The sequence below is a fragment of the Lissotriton vulgaris genome, chromosome 12, assembly GCF_964263255.1.
Source record: "Lissotriton vulgaris chromosome 12, aLisVul1.2, whole genome shotgun sequence".
NCBI lineage: Eukaryota > Metazoa > Chordata > Amphibia > Caudata > Salamandridae > Lissotriton > Lissotriton vulgaris.
In genome coordinates this window covers 114,420,054-114,435,584 of record NC_141700.1, presented here as the reverse complement: position 1 = coordinate 114,435,584, position 15,531 = coordinate 114,420,054, and the positions used below count along the sequence as shown (strand labels likewise).

The 15,531-nt window shown below is 44.7% G+C and overlaps 1 protein-coding gene across 1 annotated transcript in view; it reads right to left on the bottom strand.

Annotated features, from left to right (window-relative positions):
* The window catches only part of HORMAD1 (HORMA domain containing 1), a 974,569-nt gene that overhangs the window by 868,877 nt on the left and 90,161 nt on the right, over window positions 1-15,531 (bottom strand). The window contains exon 7 of the mRNA XM_086947457.1: window positions 3,508-3,610. Within this exon, the coding sequence (XP_086803583.1) occupies window positions 3,508-3,610 (103 nt within the window). The remainder of the gene's footprint in view (window positions 1-3,507; window positions 3,611-15,531) is intronic.

Sequence of the window (15,531 nt, the reverse complement as noted above, 5' to 3'; positions counted from 1 at the left end):
ACTCATGCCATTACCAAACATGCCTTTACCACGCATACCAAATTTTGAACACCTATATGCCCTTATCAAGCATGCCTTTACAACTAAATTTTCGTGGTAAAGGAATATACATTGTAAAAAGTTCAGTACAAAAAAAACATGCGTGGTAATAACTCATGCCTTGTACGGATGATGTTGTAAAGGCATTAGTGATAATTGCTTTTGTGGTTCCATCATACAACCATTTTTATCGAGAGGACCTTTGTGGCCCTGTCTGCATAGTTGGTAATTCCTAACAGTTTGAAGGAGAATTAGCAAGAACTAAGAGTAGCAAATTTACTGTGTGCCTTTTTCATTGGTGAATTTTTTAGCTTGTGCTAAATTGTAGCTATATAATTTTCCAGATATTAATTTTACTGATGGAATTGCTTCTGCCACTAGGTGTTACAAAGTGTGTGTTTATTAGAATTGCAGTCTGAATGAAGATAAGAGTTTGTGCCATATGTGTAAGACTCACTGTGTTACAGTTTTACAAAAATTACATAGGAAACTTGGAAATCATGGGATTTTCTTTTCTAGTCATACATTTTAGAGTAAATATGCCCTTCCATTAGATTTTGAAATACTTTAAAAAAAAATTTTTTTTTAACCTTTATTTGTAGTACATGCAGTTACAGGTATGGGCCTACAACTATCCCGGCCGGCTGCTAAACGGAACTGTAGTAAAGCAAGCACTATGCGTAGTTATAGCAGTTCGAAACCCAGGATAAGAAAATAACAGTGCATAGCTTGTAATCATACACAACAGCAGAAAATCAGGATTCAAGAGGTTCATTTTTCAAATGAGAAACTAAGGAGAGGTGTCGCACAATCGAACACAGTCCCGCAATAATGTGCAAATCAGGATATCAGCAAATAATAGTGATATGAAGGAATCATCGGGGGCAAGATATACAAAGCAGGAGAAAGGTAGGCACAGCCCCATCGGGTAGCAAGTCTAACCCCCGCCCCTCAACACCAAACATACCGCAAAGAGCATGAGCGACGACGACACTAAAAAGGAAAGAAAGACTAAAGGGCCATAGAAACAAATATCGATCAAACACCCATCCCGCAACCCCCACCCTGCACACCCGCAGAAGGCCATGGCCTACCCCCCCAGCAGCGTGCCTGTCGCCCTAATAGAGACCCGAAATATAAAAAGATAGAGGAAGAAAGCGAAGAAAGTAAGCGGAGGAGGGCCCTCATCGTGCCGCCCGGCCCCGCCCTTCACCCCTACACCACGGAAATACCAGAATGGAAGTAATACTGTATTGGAGAATAACAAACCCGGAGTATAAGCACGATGAAATATCGATCGAACATACCCACTACACCGTCTGTCAATAATATTACCAATAGACCATTAACCACATCATCCCTGACCCTGTCTGGCAGTGGCACCGCCAGAAGTCCTCTCGTTAGTTAATTTAGAGCACAATCCTGAGGGTCAAAACAGTATGAGCGAGTCCGGCTGGGGCGCAGCCATGGAAGAGTACAATAATCCAAACCCATCAAAGTATAAACAGCAAAGATCAGACAATATCAACGCCGGTCCCGGGAACCTTCCAAAGCTCACAAACAACAACGCCATCAAGGAGAGGAAAGTCACACAGTCCAGCCACCGCTGCGACACGACCAGGCCAGTCCAAGAGGAAAAACAGCGCTCGACCCCCCAGCTGCCAGCTGAACAAGTGTCCCAAGGAGACATCCAGACGAGCAATCGAGTCGTCCCGCACGGGCACGGGAGCCCGGTCCTCAAACGACCCCCAGTGCCCCAGCGGGGCCGAGACTTCCTCCATGGGCTCAGCAGCAAGTTCACCGGCAGTCCCCTGGAATCGGGGCGTGGCCGCCAAGGACGGCGAAACAGCAATGGCGTCCATTCTTCCGCCCAAGTCTCGAGCATGGCAAAGCATAGTCTCGTGCAAAACTGTTAAGGCAGCTATCACGTCTCGGGAAGTGAACTCCTTTGTGTGTTACGGGCATCCCGGCCCCATCCGTACACCGGCCGTTTGACTTGGACTCGGGTCGTAGAGGAGGGCACCAGCCGCCATCTTGATCCAGCCGCCCGTCCCTCTTCACCACACTCAGGGACTAGGCCTTACCACGAGGGCGCCACGGGATGCGTCTCTAGGGCAAACAAACTGTGGGGCAGGCTCCAGAAAGGAGAGACACCAAAAGGCTAAAGTCCCAGCCGGGCCCCGGGAGTCGCCCGCCTATATCGGGGGCAGACCTTGGCTATGCCCGGGCAACAAAGTTTGGGGAGGGGGGCAGGAGTCATGCGCCCCCTCCGATCCAGTGCCACCCCACTGCTCCTCAAGGGTCGCCGACAAGCGGACCGGGTCTTCACCGCCAGAAGCGGTCTTTCACGTCACTGGCACCCACCGGCAGGCCCCTTACTGCCATCAACGGCCGTTGATGCTACAGTTGCGGCCGGAGGCCCCGCCGAGTCAACGCCCCGGTCTCATCACCGCGTAAGCCGCGGAGCAGACGGGGACAGTTCTCAGGATCCGCTGCACACCGGAGCTCCGGGAACAAACGGTAGGTGCTCGTTTTCCTTCTATCAGATTATGCCTTCGCGGCTCAGGATAGACGTCAGGATAGATGTGTGGGGCGAAAGGGCTCGCGGAGCCGAGCGACTATGCGGCCATTTCGAATGCCTGCTTGGCTCCTCCCTCTTGAAATACTTTCTTAAGTTACATTTTAATTTCTGAAAACTTGCCTATCGAAGCAACATTTACAGTTTTTAGCTAGCCAATGACAACTAAATTGTAGATCTATCAATGTTACCTCAAAGAACACCTCTAGTTCTAGGCCTTTAATCGTAAAGCCTGACCTATTGGGAAGGCTCTAATTCAAAGGAATATCTCAACTAAGTTTGATTCCTTGAGACAAACCCCCAGTCACCAAGCTGCTCATTATTGATGTTAAATGGTGTGTTGACATGGAAGGTGTCTCTACAGCTACAAGTCACCAGTCAGCCTCTTGTCCTTGAATTCACCAAATCAAGTTGGACAGGAGCATGGAAAGCAGTTTTTCTGATTTACCCACATTTCTACTCCTCAATTCCACCACACCCGGGGTTTCAGAGAAGGCTGAGTGTAGTTTAATGGATGTTGCTGAGTCACGTAGGTTTTTCATCTTTGCAAGAAGGCCCAATATTGCTCCTTGGTGAGCTTGCATGGCACGTTTATTTGTTTATGGCATCTGTAAACATATACCACATCCCTCAGTGGTATCCTAGACAACCCAAAAAATATTTTCGTTCATCTTTCCAAGAGTTTTTACCTCCACACAAAGAACAGTCCTCAATGATGCCTTGCAAAGAAGTTGAAGAGCCAGCTAAGATTTGACCCAGTAAAACAGATAAAACATGTACCTACCTTCAACAAAAGGGTTAATATTTAAGTGGTTACTGCAATGCAAAAAATGAATTCTCTCTTCAAGATAACATTGATTGTGCAGATTCACCAGACCTTGTTGTCTCACCTGTTCTTTAATAGCCAGTAGTCCTGCCCATTTAGGGTGCCATAACCGACTGCAAGCACAGCATGATTTACTTGTTGGCTACACGAGGGATCATTGTAGACACCTAGGGTACAGATACATGTACAAAACATGATTTTAACACAAGTAACATTTGAACCTACATCCATACTTTTTTGTTCCCTTCATTTGATAGAAAATTACTATCTCTTGAGTAAATATTATTGTTGGTTGTAAAACTTCTGCCTATATGCATAGAGTTCAGTGGTGTTCACAAATCTCCTTTTATTTCAACTCTGAATATATATTTTACACAATATCAGAGCCGTATGATACTAGTGCTGTTTTTAAATCATGTGTTATTTGTTATTTTTTTCTGAGGACCGTAAATATATAATTGACTTGAATGCACTGACTTTAATGTTTTATTATCCTGCTTTTCTATAAATCCATTAACGTAGCTGAAAGACAATCATTAAGCAGTTACAATTTTCCTAAATCTTAAGATACATTTTTCTCTTGAAATACTGAGAAATGAAAGGTTTTGATGCTTACTGCATGCCTTTTTAAAATCAATAAAACGTGTTTCTGTTGTAGTTAGAGGAAAGAATGATTGATTATGCATTACTTGCAATATTTCTATAGCGCTACTTAGACCCCCAAGGACAACAAAGCGTTTTACGGATAAATCAAGTCCGTATCAACATAGAATGAAAGTACATAGTCGAGAAGAGTGAGAAAAGAAGACATAATTGGGGACGTGTTGTCAGATCCTTTCGGTCAGCAAGAAGGTAGAATTCAGACTAATGTGATCAGGAGTGGAGTTCCACAGTGCTGGAACTAGAGACAAGAAGGCCTGTTTCCTGTTTCATCTCGGAATCGGTATGGTATGTGTCACTGTTTTGGCGCCAAATTACGGTTGCAAAATAGTAATGCTTTACCACCATTTCAAAAGTGGTGGTAACCTATTTACAAATCGGAAGAGTTCCCCTTGGTAACCCTTTCCCTTTGAGAATGGATAAAATATAATTTAAGAGCATTCAGTGGTCCCATGGACGACTGCCTACTCTTAAAAAATGGAAAATAACCGTTTAATTTTCTCCTTAACAAATCCATCCCGTTTTCCTGTAAGGAAAACGGTCTTCATTTTTTTAACACCATGCGCGCTAGCGGAATTCCGCTCGCACGCTGGGATTTGCGAAAACGAACTTTACGTGACGAGCTCGGCTCGTCATCAGCGTGCGAGGAGGCTACGCCATGACGAGCCCAGCTCGTCATCAGCGTGGAAGGGGTTAAAAAAAGCAACCAGAGCTATGGTAGTCTGCTGAGCTCAGTAGGCCACCATCGCTGCGATTCCTAATGTGTCGCAAATTGTGACCTTCTTAATTTATGTTCATGAGGTAGGTCGATTAACGACCCACTTAGAATTGCAAATTAAGAAATAAACATTTCATACATTTAGACTACCGAATACCGATTACCATATAGCGATTCAGATTGGGAATCTTTATTCTAAAGGTACGTACATCTTGCACTGAGAGTACTGATGGCCTAAAGGTGTGTGAAGAGATTGGGGCACATATTTGAAAAAAAAAGAATTGCGTCCTGATATGTTATATATGTCATTCTAGGTCAGGACCGGAGGCGAGGATTACTCTCTGCTTTCTTTATTTCCATGCTCCAGCACTTCAAGTATATAAACAAACTACCTTTCCCATACCACCCATGGAAAGTGAACCAGAAAACTTCAGCCAATGAACAGTCTATCTTGTCCTCATAATGGCAAAGTCCCCCTGCAACTTCCTATTTCTTTTCTACTCCGGCGAAAAGAGGAGTGCTTCTTCACTGATGCTTCATAATTTAGTGTAAAATTGCCCTTTCTCCTAACAGCACCCTGCCTCAGGAATGCAATTCAGTGCTCCATTTGCGACTAATCATCTGACCAGGAACCGCGTGAGTGGAGTGGGCTTTACAGTGACATAGAGGGCACGTCTTACAAGTAGTGCACTATGCGTGTCTCGCTGCTCTGCGGCCGCCGCGGTCAGTGACCACGGACGAGAAGCCTGCCACGCAAAACCTGTGCCTGGACAGTTTTTTCCAGACGCCTGGAAGCCAAGACACCCTGCGGCGTCTGTAGTTTCTTTCTAATAAGCGGCAATACGCCCGTAGTACTGATGGGTCTGTATTAAAACATTTCCCTTTCTCCTCATTCCCTGCTGCGCGCACAGCGCTATTGGCTGCTGCTAGGGGCTCGCCCCAAGCGCATATCAATTTAAACACATACCTAACAATACAGGGTGTTTTGCTCGAGGGGAAACCCCAATTACATGCTTTAACATGCCCAGAACCCTAGTACCGCCCTGTCCCACATCTACAGCCCCTTTGAGGTGCTCATAAACTGGGTGCAGAGACCCTGCCCTTACAATGGAGATAGAATATATGGAAGAGGAGTCCCTAACGGAACTCTTATTGGATAATGAATTTTGTGGTGCAGTGAATGCATCAATCCACCAGGCAGTGGCATCAGTGATTGTGCCTTTAGAAAGGCACCTCGTTAGGATTGTTTACTCCTTCTCAGGCCCAATGCCATCTAGTATGGAGATTTTCCCTCAACTCGCATTATCAGGCGGACAATCATCCAACCAAATTCAAAGCGGAAGCAGGAGTGGATATGGGTGCTTTTGAGCGCTTTTAAGAGGCTGTTTCTTACCAGAACTACCGGTCTTAAAGGCAACCCAGGGGCGCTATTGGACCACATGCCTGACTTACCTTTTGACCCTGCATTTCCTGATGGAGGAGATGAAGACTCAAGCGGACTCCAGTGAAGAGGCTGGTCCATCCAGACTGTGGCACCTTTCCTCTGCCACCGACCCTATACCTCCCCAAGATAACTCTGAGAGTCAGTCTGACATGTTGGACCCGGATGAAGTTATTAATCCTAGGTCGGCAGAATGGTCCCCGTCTGCGAAAATAGCTAAGTACGTGGCAGACCACCTCTGTAAGGCCTTCATTGGCAGGGAAAGTGGCTATAACCCCTGATGTAGTCAGCTGGATGGCCATATTTTTGGCGAAATACATTCACAGTCCCAAAAAGGACATTGATAGACCCTGGAAGTAATGCCAGGGCAAACTTTTAGATGTCATTGGGCCATTGTCTCAGATTTTGGACTTCACAGAGGAGGCAAAGGCAACTGGTAAACCGGTACTGCCTGAGGTCCTCTCCAGATGGGCACAACTTGCTGTAGTATTTCTTAGAAATGTGAATTTGACGTTATCTAATGAGCGAAGAAGGTCCCTCCTGATTAACGTGGACGCCAAATTGGGGATCTGGCTTCCTCTGAACATGGCCTATTGCCCAGAGGGCACCTCTTTGGTGAACCATTTATAAAAGAATTGGGGATATTCATCTCAACCTTTACGTCCCTCAATAAGACTCAGGCCTCCATTAAAAAGTTTTTTTACCCAAAACGTTTTGCCAGGGCTGGTCGAGGAAGTGGGCGTTCGACCGGCCGTTTCTACACGCAAGGCCCTCCCTGAGGTCAAGGCTACTGCAAGAACAATTGGCAGGAACAAGTGGGAGAGTTCTTCCTCCTCCTAGAGCGAGTTTGTAGTGCACAAGGAGCCAACACAGACCAGTTCTACGGAACCCAAACTGGTGAAAGTTTGTTTCTTCCCAACTAGAACTGAAAAAAAATGCATAATATGCACAGCCCGAAGAAATCTAAATGTTTTAAGATTCAGATGAATTAGTGTGGAGATGTATACGCTGTTTTAAGGGTTTTTAGGTTAAACTTTAAGATATCAGCTTTTTATGATAATTTATTGTTATGTTTGTATATTTTTATCTGAACTTTTCATGCATTTGTTTCTAAATGCGAAATAAAGTATTGATTGATTGATAGACTGGAGGGTCGACTGGCATGTTTCCTTCACAACTGGGAGAAGCTAACCTCAGATGCATGGGTTTTTCAAACTGTAAAGGGGTTCCACATAGAGTTCTACGGTTCCCCAGTGCATCAGTTCAAGCCTCATCCGTTAATCCTTTATGAGGACCAGTGCCTCATGATACATCACAAGGTGTCGGACCTCTTGCACAAACACACAATCGCCCAGTCCACCCTACACCCAATGGTTTCCTCAGCAATATTTTCCTTGTGGAAAAACAGGATGGAGGTCAACAACCTGTGATCAATCTCCACAAGTTCAATGGGTAGGCGATTTACCACCATTTCAAGATGGAAGGTATCTATCTGTTGCAGGATCTACTGCAGCCATAGGACTAGATGGTGCATCTTGATCTCAAAGACACGTACCTCTCAATCCCCATTTTTCCACCTCATCACAGATTCCTGCAGTACCTTTGGGGAGACCAGGTTTATGAATTCAGAACCACTCCCTTGGGGCTTTCTTCCACCCCTTGGTGTTTCACCAAGGTGCTCAAACAGGCAATGGAATTTCTTCGCGCCCTAGTCTTCTGTCTGATTGTTTATTTAGACTATCTCCTTCTACTCAGTCAGTGTCAGGGCAGGCGGTCCGAGCAGCTGCAGCTGACAATCCATTTGCTGACAAGCTTGGGTTTAGTTATAAACATAAAGAAGTCCCTTTTCATCCCGTCCAGACAGACTACCTCTCTGGGGTTTGTGATCAGTTCCACCAAGAAAACCCTCCGCCTTCAATCCCGGAAGATGGTGAAGATTCTAAGAGAACTGCCACGCACCTTGGCCAAACCAACAACCTCGTTACGCCAGATACCCTGAATTTTAAGTCTTTTATCGTTCTCCATACGGGCAATCTTTTTGGGCCAGTTGCACTACATGGCACTTCTGAGGCTCTGAACATTCTACTTCCGCAGGGGGCTTCAATATTGTGAACAGGTCCCACTGACAGAGGAGTTTCAGGAGGAAATGTGTTGGTGGCTTGCGCACATGGACGTGTGAAATGGCAGAGCCATTTTCTTGTCCGATCCATATCTCGTAATAGAATCCAATGCCAGCAATTCCAGTTGGGAAGCGCACTGTAGAGCCTCCTTCACCGGTGGAAAATGGTCCACAGAAGAGCAACAACTACATATCAACTGCCTGGAACTAATGGTAGGTTCCTTTGTGGTCCAGTCCAATGTGAACTGTTGTGTCCTACTAAAAATACACAACGTCTAGCCAGTCCGATACGTAATTCACCTCAGATGTTCGTTCTCCAATATCCTGGTGGATTTGGTCAAGGAGTTTTGGATGGTTTGCCTGTCAAACAACATATCAGTCTCAGGGGAGTGCCTACTGGGAGTGGCCAACTAGGTAGTGCAGTGCTGCCCGAGACAATAGTCTGGCATTTGGATTCAGAGATATTCAGTCTTATCAACTCTTGTTGGGGCCCTTTCATGGTGGGCCTCTTTGCCTGCTGCCTAGATCACAAGGTGAATCAATACTTCAGTTGGAAGCTGGAATCCTTGGCACTGGCAACAGATGCCTTCCTTGAGGACTGGTCAGGAAATCAGGGCTACGCCTTCCCCCCTTTCGCTATGATAATGCACCTGTTCACCTAAGTGCGAACGCAACAAGCAAGAGTGGTTTGCATAACACCTTTTTGGAGGTCGCAAGTGTGGTTTCCAGTTCTTCTGGAACTTTCTTGAGATTCTCCAACACTTGTACCCCACAATCCCAATCTCTTCAGGGATTCCTTGGGGAATCCTTGTTCGCTCCTTATCCAAGGCCCTCTACCTCTTATCGCATGGCAGATTACAGGGAACGTTGGAGAGTCACAGGACTTTTGGAGGATGCTGAAAAGCTTCTTGCCGCTGCATGGGCAGATGGTACCTAGCATTATAGGTCAGCATGGACAAGATGGGTCCGTTGGTGTGTACAGACCGGTTGTGATCTCTTGGGGGCCGATGTTGTCTAATTAATTTTTTGGACTCTCTGATGTCCATGGGCTTGGCCTATAGGGCAGTGAATAAATTCATGTCAGCCATTTTGGCTGTACACCCCCGATTCGGGATTATCAGGTCGGTGAACATCCATCGATTTGCAAGCTGATGAGGGATGCCTGCTTGTCTCTGCCTCCAGAAGCTAGGTATTTTACTTTGTTGGATGTGAATCAGGTCCTTAATCTCTTCAAATCCTGGCAATAAATCAGTTTCTATCGTGAGTTTCTATCTCGCAAGGAACTTTCTGGGAAACTGGCAATGCTGCTGTGCTTGATATCTTGTCGAAAGGTCTCAGACGTACGAGCTCTGGACATCACCGGCAGAATTTATTCCATGGATGGGGTTACTTTCAATTTCTCACGCAGGACAAAGTCCAATTCTGGAACTATTTCTTATTCAGCTTTTGATCAGTTGGCCAAATTATTCGTACTGCGGTTTTCTACAGCATATGAGCACATGACGAAGAAGTTTCATCCTCCTGGTGAGAGACAATTGTTGCTATCCCTTAAGAAACCTTTCAAAGCTGAGTCCTTTCCCACACATGCCAGGTAGGTTCTTGGGTTATGCAGGAAGCACAGCATTGATGTGTCGAATTTTGGTGCCATTGCTTCAAAGGCATTTACCTTGGATGCCAGATTGGAGGATATCCTTAACACTGCTGATTGGTCATCTGATTTCCATGTTTAAGAAGTTCGACTTTAAACCTGTTCTTGATATGGCGTCCTTAGTAGTGGACGAGCTTAGAACGAGCATAATCCTCTCCTCCGGTCCTGACATAGAATGACAATTTTCCAAGCATTCGTAAAGGAAAGTTTCAATTCTATTAAGGACACGGAGGCAAGGATTACTCCACCCTTTTCTTTGGATATTACATCACTGTATAAGCAAGCATTACTAGCCACCCTCGCCATAAGGCTAAGTATAAACTATTTTGCAATACAATAAGATGTCAGTGGTTGTATATATTGAATTCTACCAATGCCTGAAAGTTCATTTGACTTATCTGTATGCTATATTGCCACAAGTGTTTTACTCTGAGTCCTGGTTTTAATAGATGTTTCTCGTATTCGAGGTTCAGAGTCCACTAAAGGAGAATAAGCAATCAGTTGACCTCTTCTTCTGTTGCATAAAATAAAGAGGACTTTGCAGGGGGAGATTCCTATTATGAGGACAAGAGATACTGTTTATTGGCTGAAGTTTTCTGTTTCCCGTTCCCTGGATGTTATGGGAAAGGGAGTTTGTCTATATACTTTAAAGGGCTGGATCATGGAAATAAAGAAAGTAGAGTATAATCCTCGCCTCTGTGTCCTTAATGGAATTCAAACTTTCCTTTAAGAATGCTTGGAAATTAAAAAAATGTTGTTCATAAGGCATAATGATTCATTATATTTAAAGTTGTGGAAAATGTATTATGCCCTTTTTTAAATCCTGTATTTACAGTGATGAGATGCTCTGATGCTTTTAATTATATGTGGAATGATGTGGTGTCTGAAATAATGTATGTATACCCACTAGACAAGGTCTTGAATAGGAATTAGCCCACTACAGGAAGAAAATGTGGCTGTAATTAAATCTTAAGAATAATTAGCTACAAAATATGAGGTCAGTTTATGACAAATACAATTAATATGGGTGCAATAGATACTGTGCCTCCTTGCAATAGATTAGTGTATGAATTTGTTTTAAATATGTCCAGTATGGAGAAACCTAATTACTGCATGTGCAGTCAGATAGTGCAGAAGACAGTTTCAGACACTGAAAAACTTTGACACCACTAATCATTGAATCTCAGAATGAATTGATGGAAAATATATTTAAACATTTATGGGCTAGTCTCATAGCTTTAAGGTTCACATATAACGTTTATATGTTATTAATATTAGATGCTTGTTATGAATTACAATGCGAAAAATGCTACAGCTATAAGTCCATCTTCAATTTGTCTTTTTTGTGGCACTGACCTATGACTTGCGTTGTCAAAATCTGTGTCTGAAATGTGTTACATTTTCACCGAAAAATTAAAACAAATTGCAAATGATGTGAGTACATGCTGCCCATTTTGTATGGGGCGTCTAGTGGATTCACCTCCAACGTGCTATTTCCACACTGTGAGGAACCTACACCAGGCAAAATGGAAGCAGCTGCACAGGAGCATATTTTATATTATGTTAATGATGCAAATTTTATTTGAGAAATTATTTTCTTTATTTTAGATTATATTAATGTTAATTATAATTTAAATATATATATATGGTAGCTTTGGAAAGTTATCTAAATAAACCCATAAAGGTAAAACCTGCCTCTGATTGCATAAAGCGCAAATATCTTGCTATAAAAAGAGAACAAATCTCAAAGTGGATCAAGCTTCATAATTAAACAATAGCCTGCCACATACCTTTTTCGGATTATTTTACTATTTATTCAAGTTGGGTATCAGCAGCGTATATACATATATTATGACCACTAATAAAACCATACACTAATATGTTATAATACATACACTTCTTTCCTTCTTCTGTCACCCCTCATTCATTCATTCAGTTCAGGCTCACCTACACAGCTCTCACACAAACCACATATATACTAGTTCCACTGACATAAACAAAATATGAATGAACTAACATTTATAGATGCAAACAGGAATGTATACAATGCTACAAGGATCATAATAATATATATTTCTGTTAATTTCATCAAGTTACGTTTTTGCCTCAAACTTGCAGATTCTGGCTAAGGAATATCTCTAAGAATGAACAACCACTGCTGTACCGTGCCTAAGCCTATTGTGACATTTTTTCACTGTGTTTGCTTTGTTCGCCTTAAGTTGGTAGGGTATGCCCAAACTTGGTCCCTTGCTCACTTTGCCATTGGATTCAAGCTAGCCTGGCTGATGAGGGGTGTTACCCTAAAACCGGTCCCAGGATACTTGTTTCCAAAGGAAGGAAGACCGGGCTTGGCAGTTCAGGCTGGACTTTACCCATGAGGCAGAGGGTCAAGACTGATTTGCATATAGCTGGGTCTGAACTGGGGTGGTAAGTGAACTAAAGAATGATGATGGATTTAACCCATGTCTGCGACTGATGGTGAATGTCTGAAAAGTTTCAGCACTCCGTCTATAATCTCCTTGTGTTTGCTTTGTTCGCCCTAAGTTGGCAGGGTATGCCCAAATGTGGGTCCCTTGCTCATTTTGCCACTGGATTCAAGCTAGCCTGGCTGATGAGGGGTGTTACCCCGAAACCGGTCCCAGGATTCTTGTTCCCAGTCCAAGGAAGACCTGGCTTGGCAGTACGGGCTGGACTGTTCTCATGAGGCACAGGGTCAAGACTGATTTGCATATAGCTGGGTCTGAACTGGGGTGGCGTAGTGAGCTAAAGAATGATGATGGATTCAACCCAGATCTGTGACTGGGGGTGAGTGTCTGAAATGTTTCAGCGCTCCGTCCATCATCTCCCTGTGTTTGCTTTTTTCCACTGCCACCATAAATTGTCATGCTTTTATTTCAAAGTTTGTCTCTGAGCAACTCAATCTAAGGGACCCAATGAGTGACATATTTTTTTTAAATGTATTTATTTATACAGAGCAACATTTATCCATATGGATATCATGGCACTAAAGAGAGCACATCCTAAGTTAGGGTGGGGTACTGCGAGGGGGTCTCTAGGTTACTAATCAGACCTTAGGAAACAGATGTGTTTTTAATTTCTTCATGAATGCCAGGTAGTCGGTAAGCCGAAGTTCTAGTGGTAGTTCATTCCAGCGAGTTGCTGCTAGGTGTGAAATGGAGTGACCCCCTGCCCTGGTCTTCTTGTTGCGTATATTTTTTTCCCCTGGCTGGAGGCTCGACCTCAAGTTCTGTGTGGGTGCGTAGAATTCAACTCTATCTTGAAGAATTCTGGGGCTGAGATGGTACAAGAGTTTGTGCACATGACCTAACAGTTTAAATGTAGCCCTTTGTCGCATAGGGAGCCATCGGTACTTAAACTGGCCTCTGCTTTTGTTGCTCCTATTATTAAGGATGTCATCAACTCCTCCTTGGTGGCTGGTGTAGTGCCCCCCCCCCCCGTGGAAGCAGGCCAGAGTCAAGGCTCTTTTAAAAAAAACCTTGCCTTGACCCTGAAGACTGGTCTAACTATCGACCTATCTCTCTGCTGCCAGGGATCAGTAAAATCGCAGATAAGCATGTCAACCTTTCATTATCAACGTTCATTGAGAATGAGGGAGCCTTGCACGCCACCCAAACGGGCTTCAGAACGAAGCATGGAACAGAGACGGCTTTGGTCGCAGTAGTGGAGGAGACTAGAAAAATCGTAGATGGAGGAGGCTGCGCGGCGGTGGTCCTGTTGGACCTCAGCGCAACCTTCGACACAGTAAACCGCACACTCCTGATCCACCGGTTGTGGGAGGCTGGCATCGCAGGGACTGCCCTTGAATGGCTCCAGTCCTTCTTATCGAAGAGATCCTTTGCAGTTTTTGAAGATGAAGCAGCATCCGAACAACTTCCACTGCACTACGGCGATCCCCTGGGATCCTCATTGAGCCCGACCTTATTTAACATCTATATGAGGCCCTTGGCTGATGTGGTGCTTCCCTGGGGAATCCAGCTGGTCACCTACGCCGATGATACGCAGTTAGTTGTTTCCCTTGCTAGGGCGGATGCTGTGGATTCTGAGGCTAACAATCTGTCCCCGTGTCTCACCAAGGTCCTCGACTGGATGGATGCCTCCTTTTTAAAACTCAACGGTTCAAAAACCGAAATCATGATGTTGGGATACAAGCAGGGGTGGGGGAATCATATCGCCCGACGCCCGAACCAAGTTGTTTTTATCAGTGGGCAAGAAGATTTAATGTCTATTTCAGGGGTCTCCAACCTTTTCTGTAGTGAGAGCTAATTCTGCTCAAGGAAAGTCCTGTTGAGCTACTCGCATATTTTATCACTGTCAAATGCTGATATGTATTAACCCCTTGCCCGTGGCTGGAATTCTACTCCTGTGCGGCACATTCCGATCGCGGGCGTGGTCGCGACGGCTCCAGGCCGTCATCAGCACACGAGCACTGTGACGCATGACGGACGGGAGCCGTCATCAGCACGCAAGGCGTTAACATTACACTATGACCACCCTAAGCACAGTTATCAGTAGTAACCACCAAAAAATTCCAGGTGAAGTTATCAGCAGAATGCTAGGAAAACGTTTATCAATATTAAATGCTTGTAATCACGTAAAATTCAAATCATAACATGCAGTGTGCCACAAACGGTATTACCACAGCAGCAAGTCTCCCCAACTCAGATTTAAAGTGGATAAACATGTTTCATGTGGCAGACCCATAGGCCAACGCTGCAGCTTCCACATGCTTCAACACCCTCCACATACTCAGCAAGACCTTCAAATGGACCCACTCCCCGAATCAAGGAAGACCGTCACCCATGCACTCATCACAAGCAGGCTGAACTACGGGAATGCCGGAATCAACCAATCTCTACTCCATAACCTTCAGACTGTCCAGAACATCGCAGCCAGACTCATCCTCCGCATCCCACGACAAGACCACATTACCCAGCATAAACGAGCACTCCACTTGCTCCCCGTCGAAAAAAGAGTGACCGTCAAGTTGCTCACACACACCTATAAAGCCCGCCACAACACCGGACTCCAATACCTCAGTCTCCTTCTACACCCCCAAAAGAAACCTCCACTCCGCTGACCAGGCCTTGGCCGAAATTCTCTGTATCCACAGAACCAGACAGGAGGCACACCCTTCTCCTACATCATGACCAAGACCTGAAATGAACTCACCCTCATCATCAGATGAAGCCCCACACTGAAAGCATTCAGGAAGAGCCATAAGACCTGGCTTTTCGAATGAGCAAATCTGCACAAATCCCCCCCGACACACACTCCCCCAGCGCCTGGAGACCCTCACAGGTGAGTAGTACGCACTATACATCCCTGATTGATTGATTGATTGATAGGCCACCACAGTGTGTGTTTGAGTTATATCAACAGGCCCTGCCATTGGTTTGGCTGTCTGTAACTCTTAAGGGTAGTGAAATGAGCAGTGCTGCCTTCTTTAATATACACAGAATCTCTGAGATTGGCTTGGTTTGG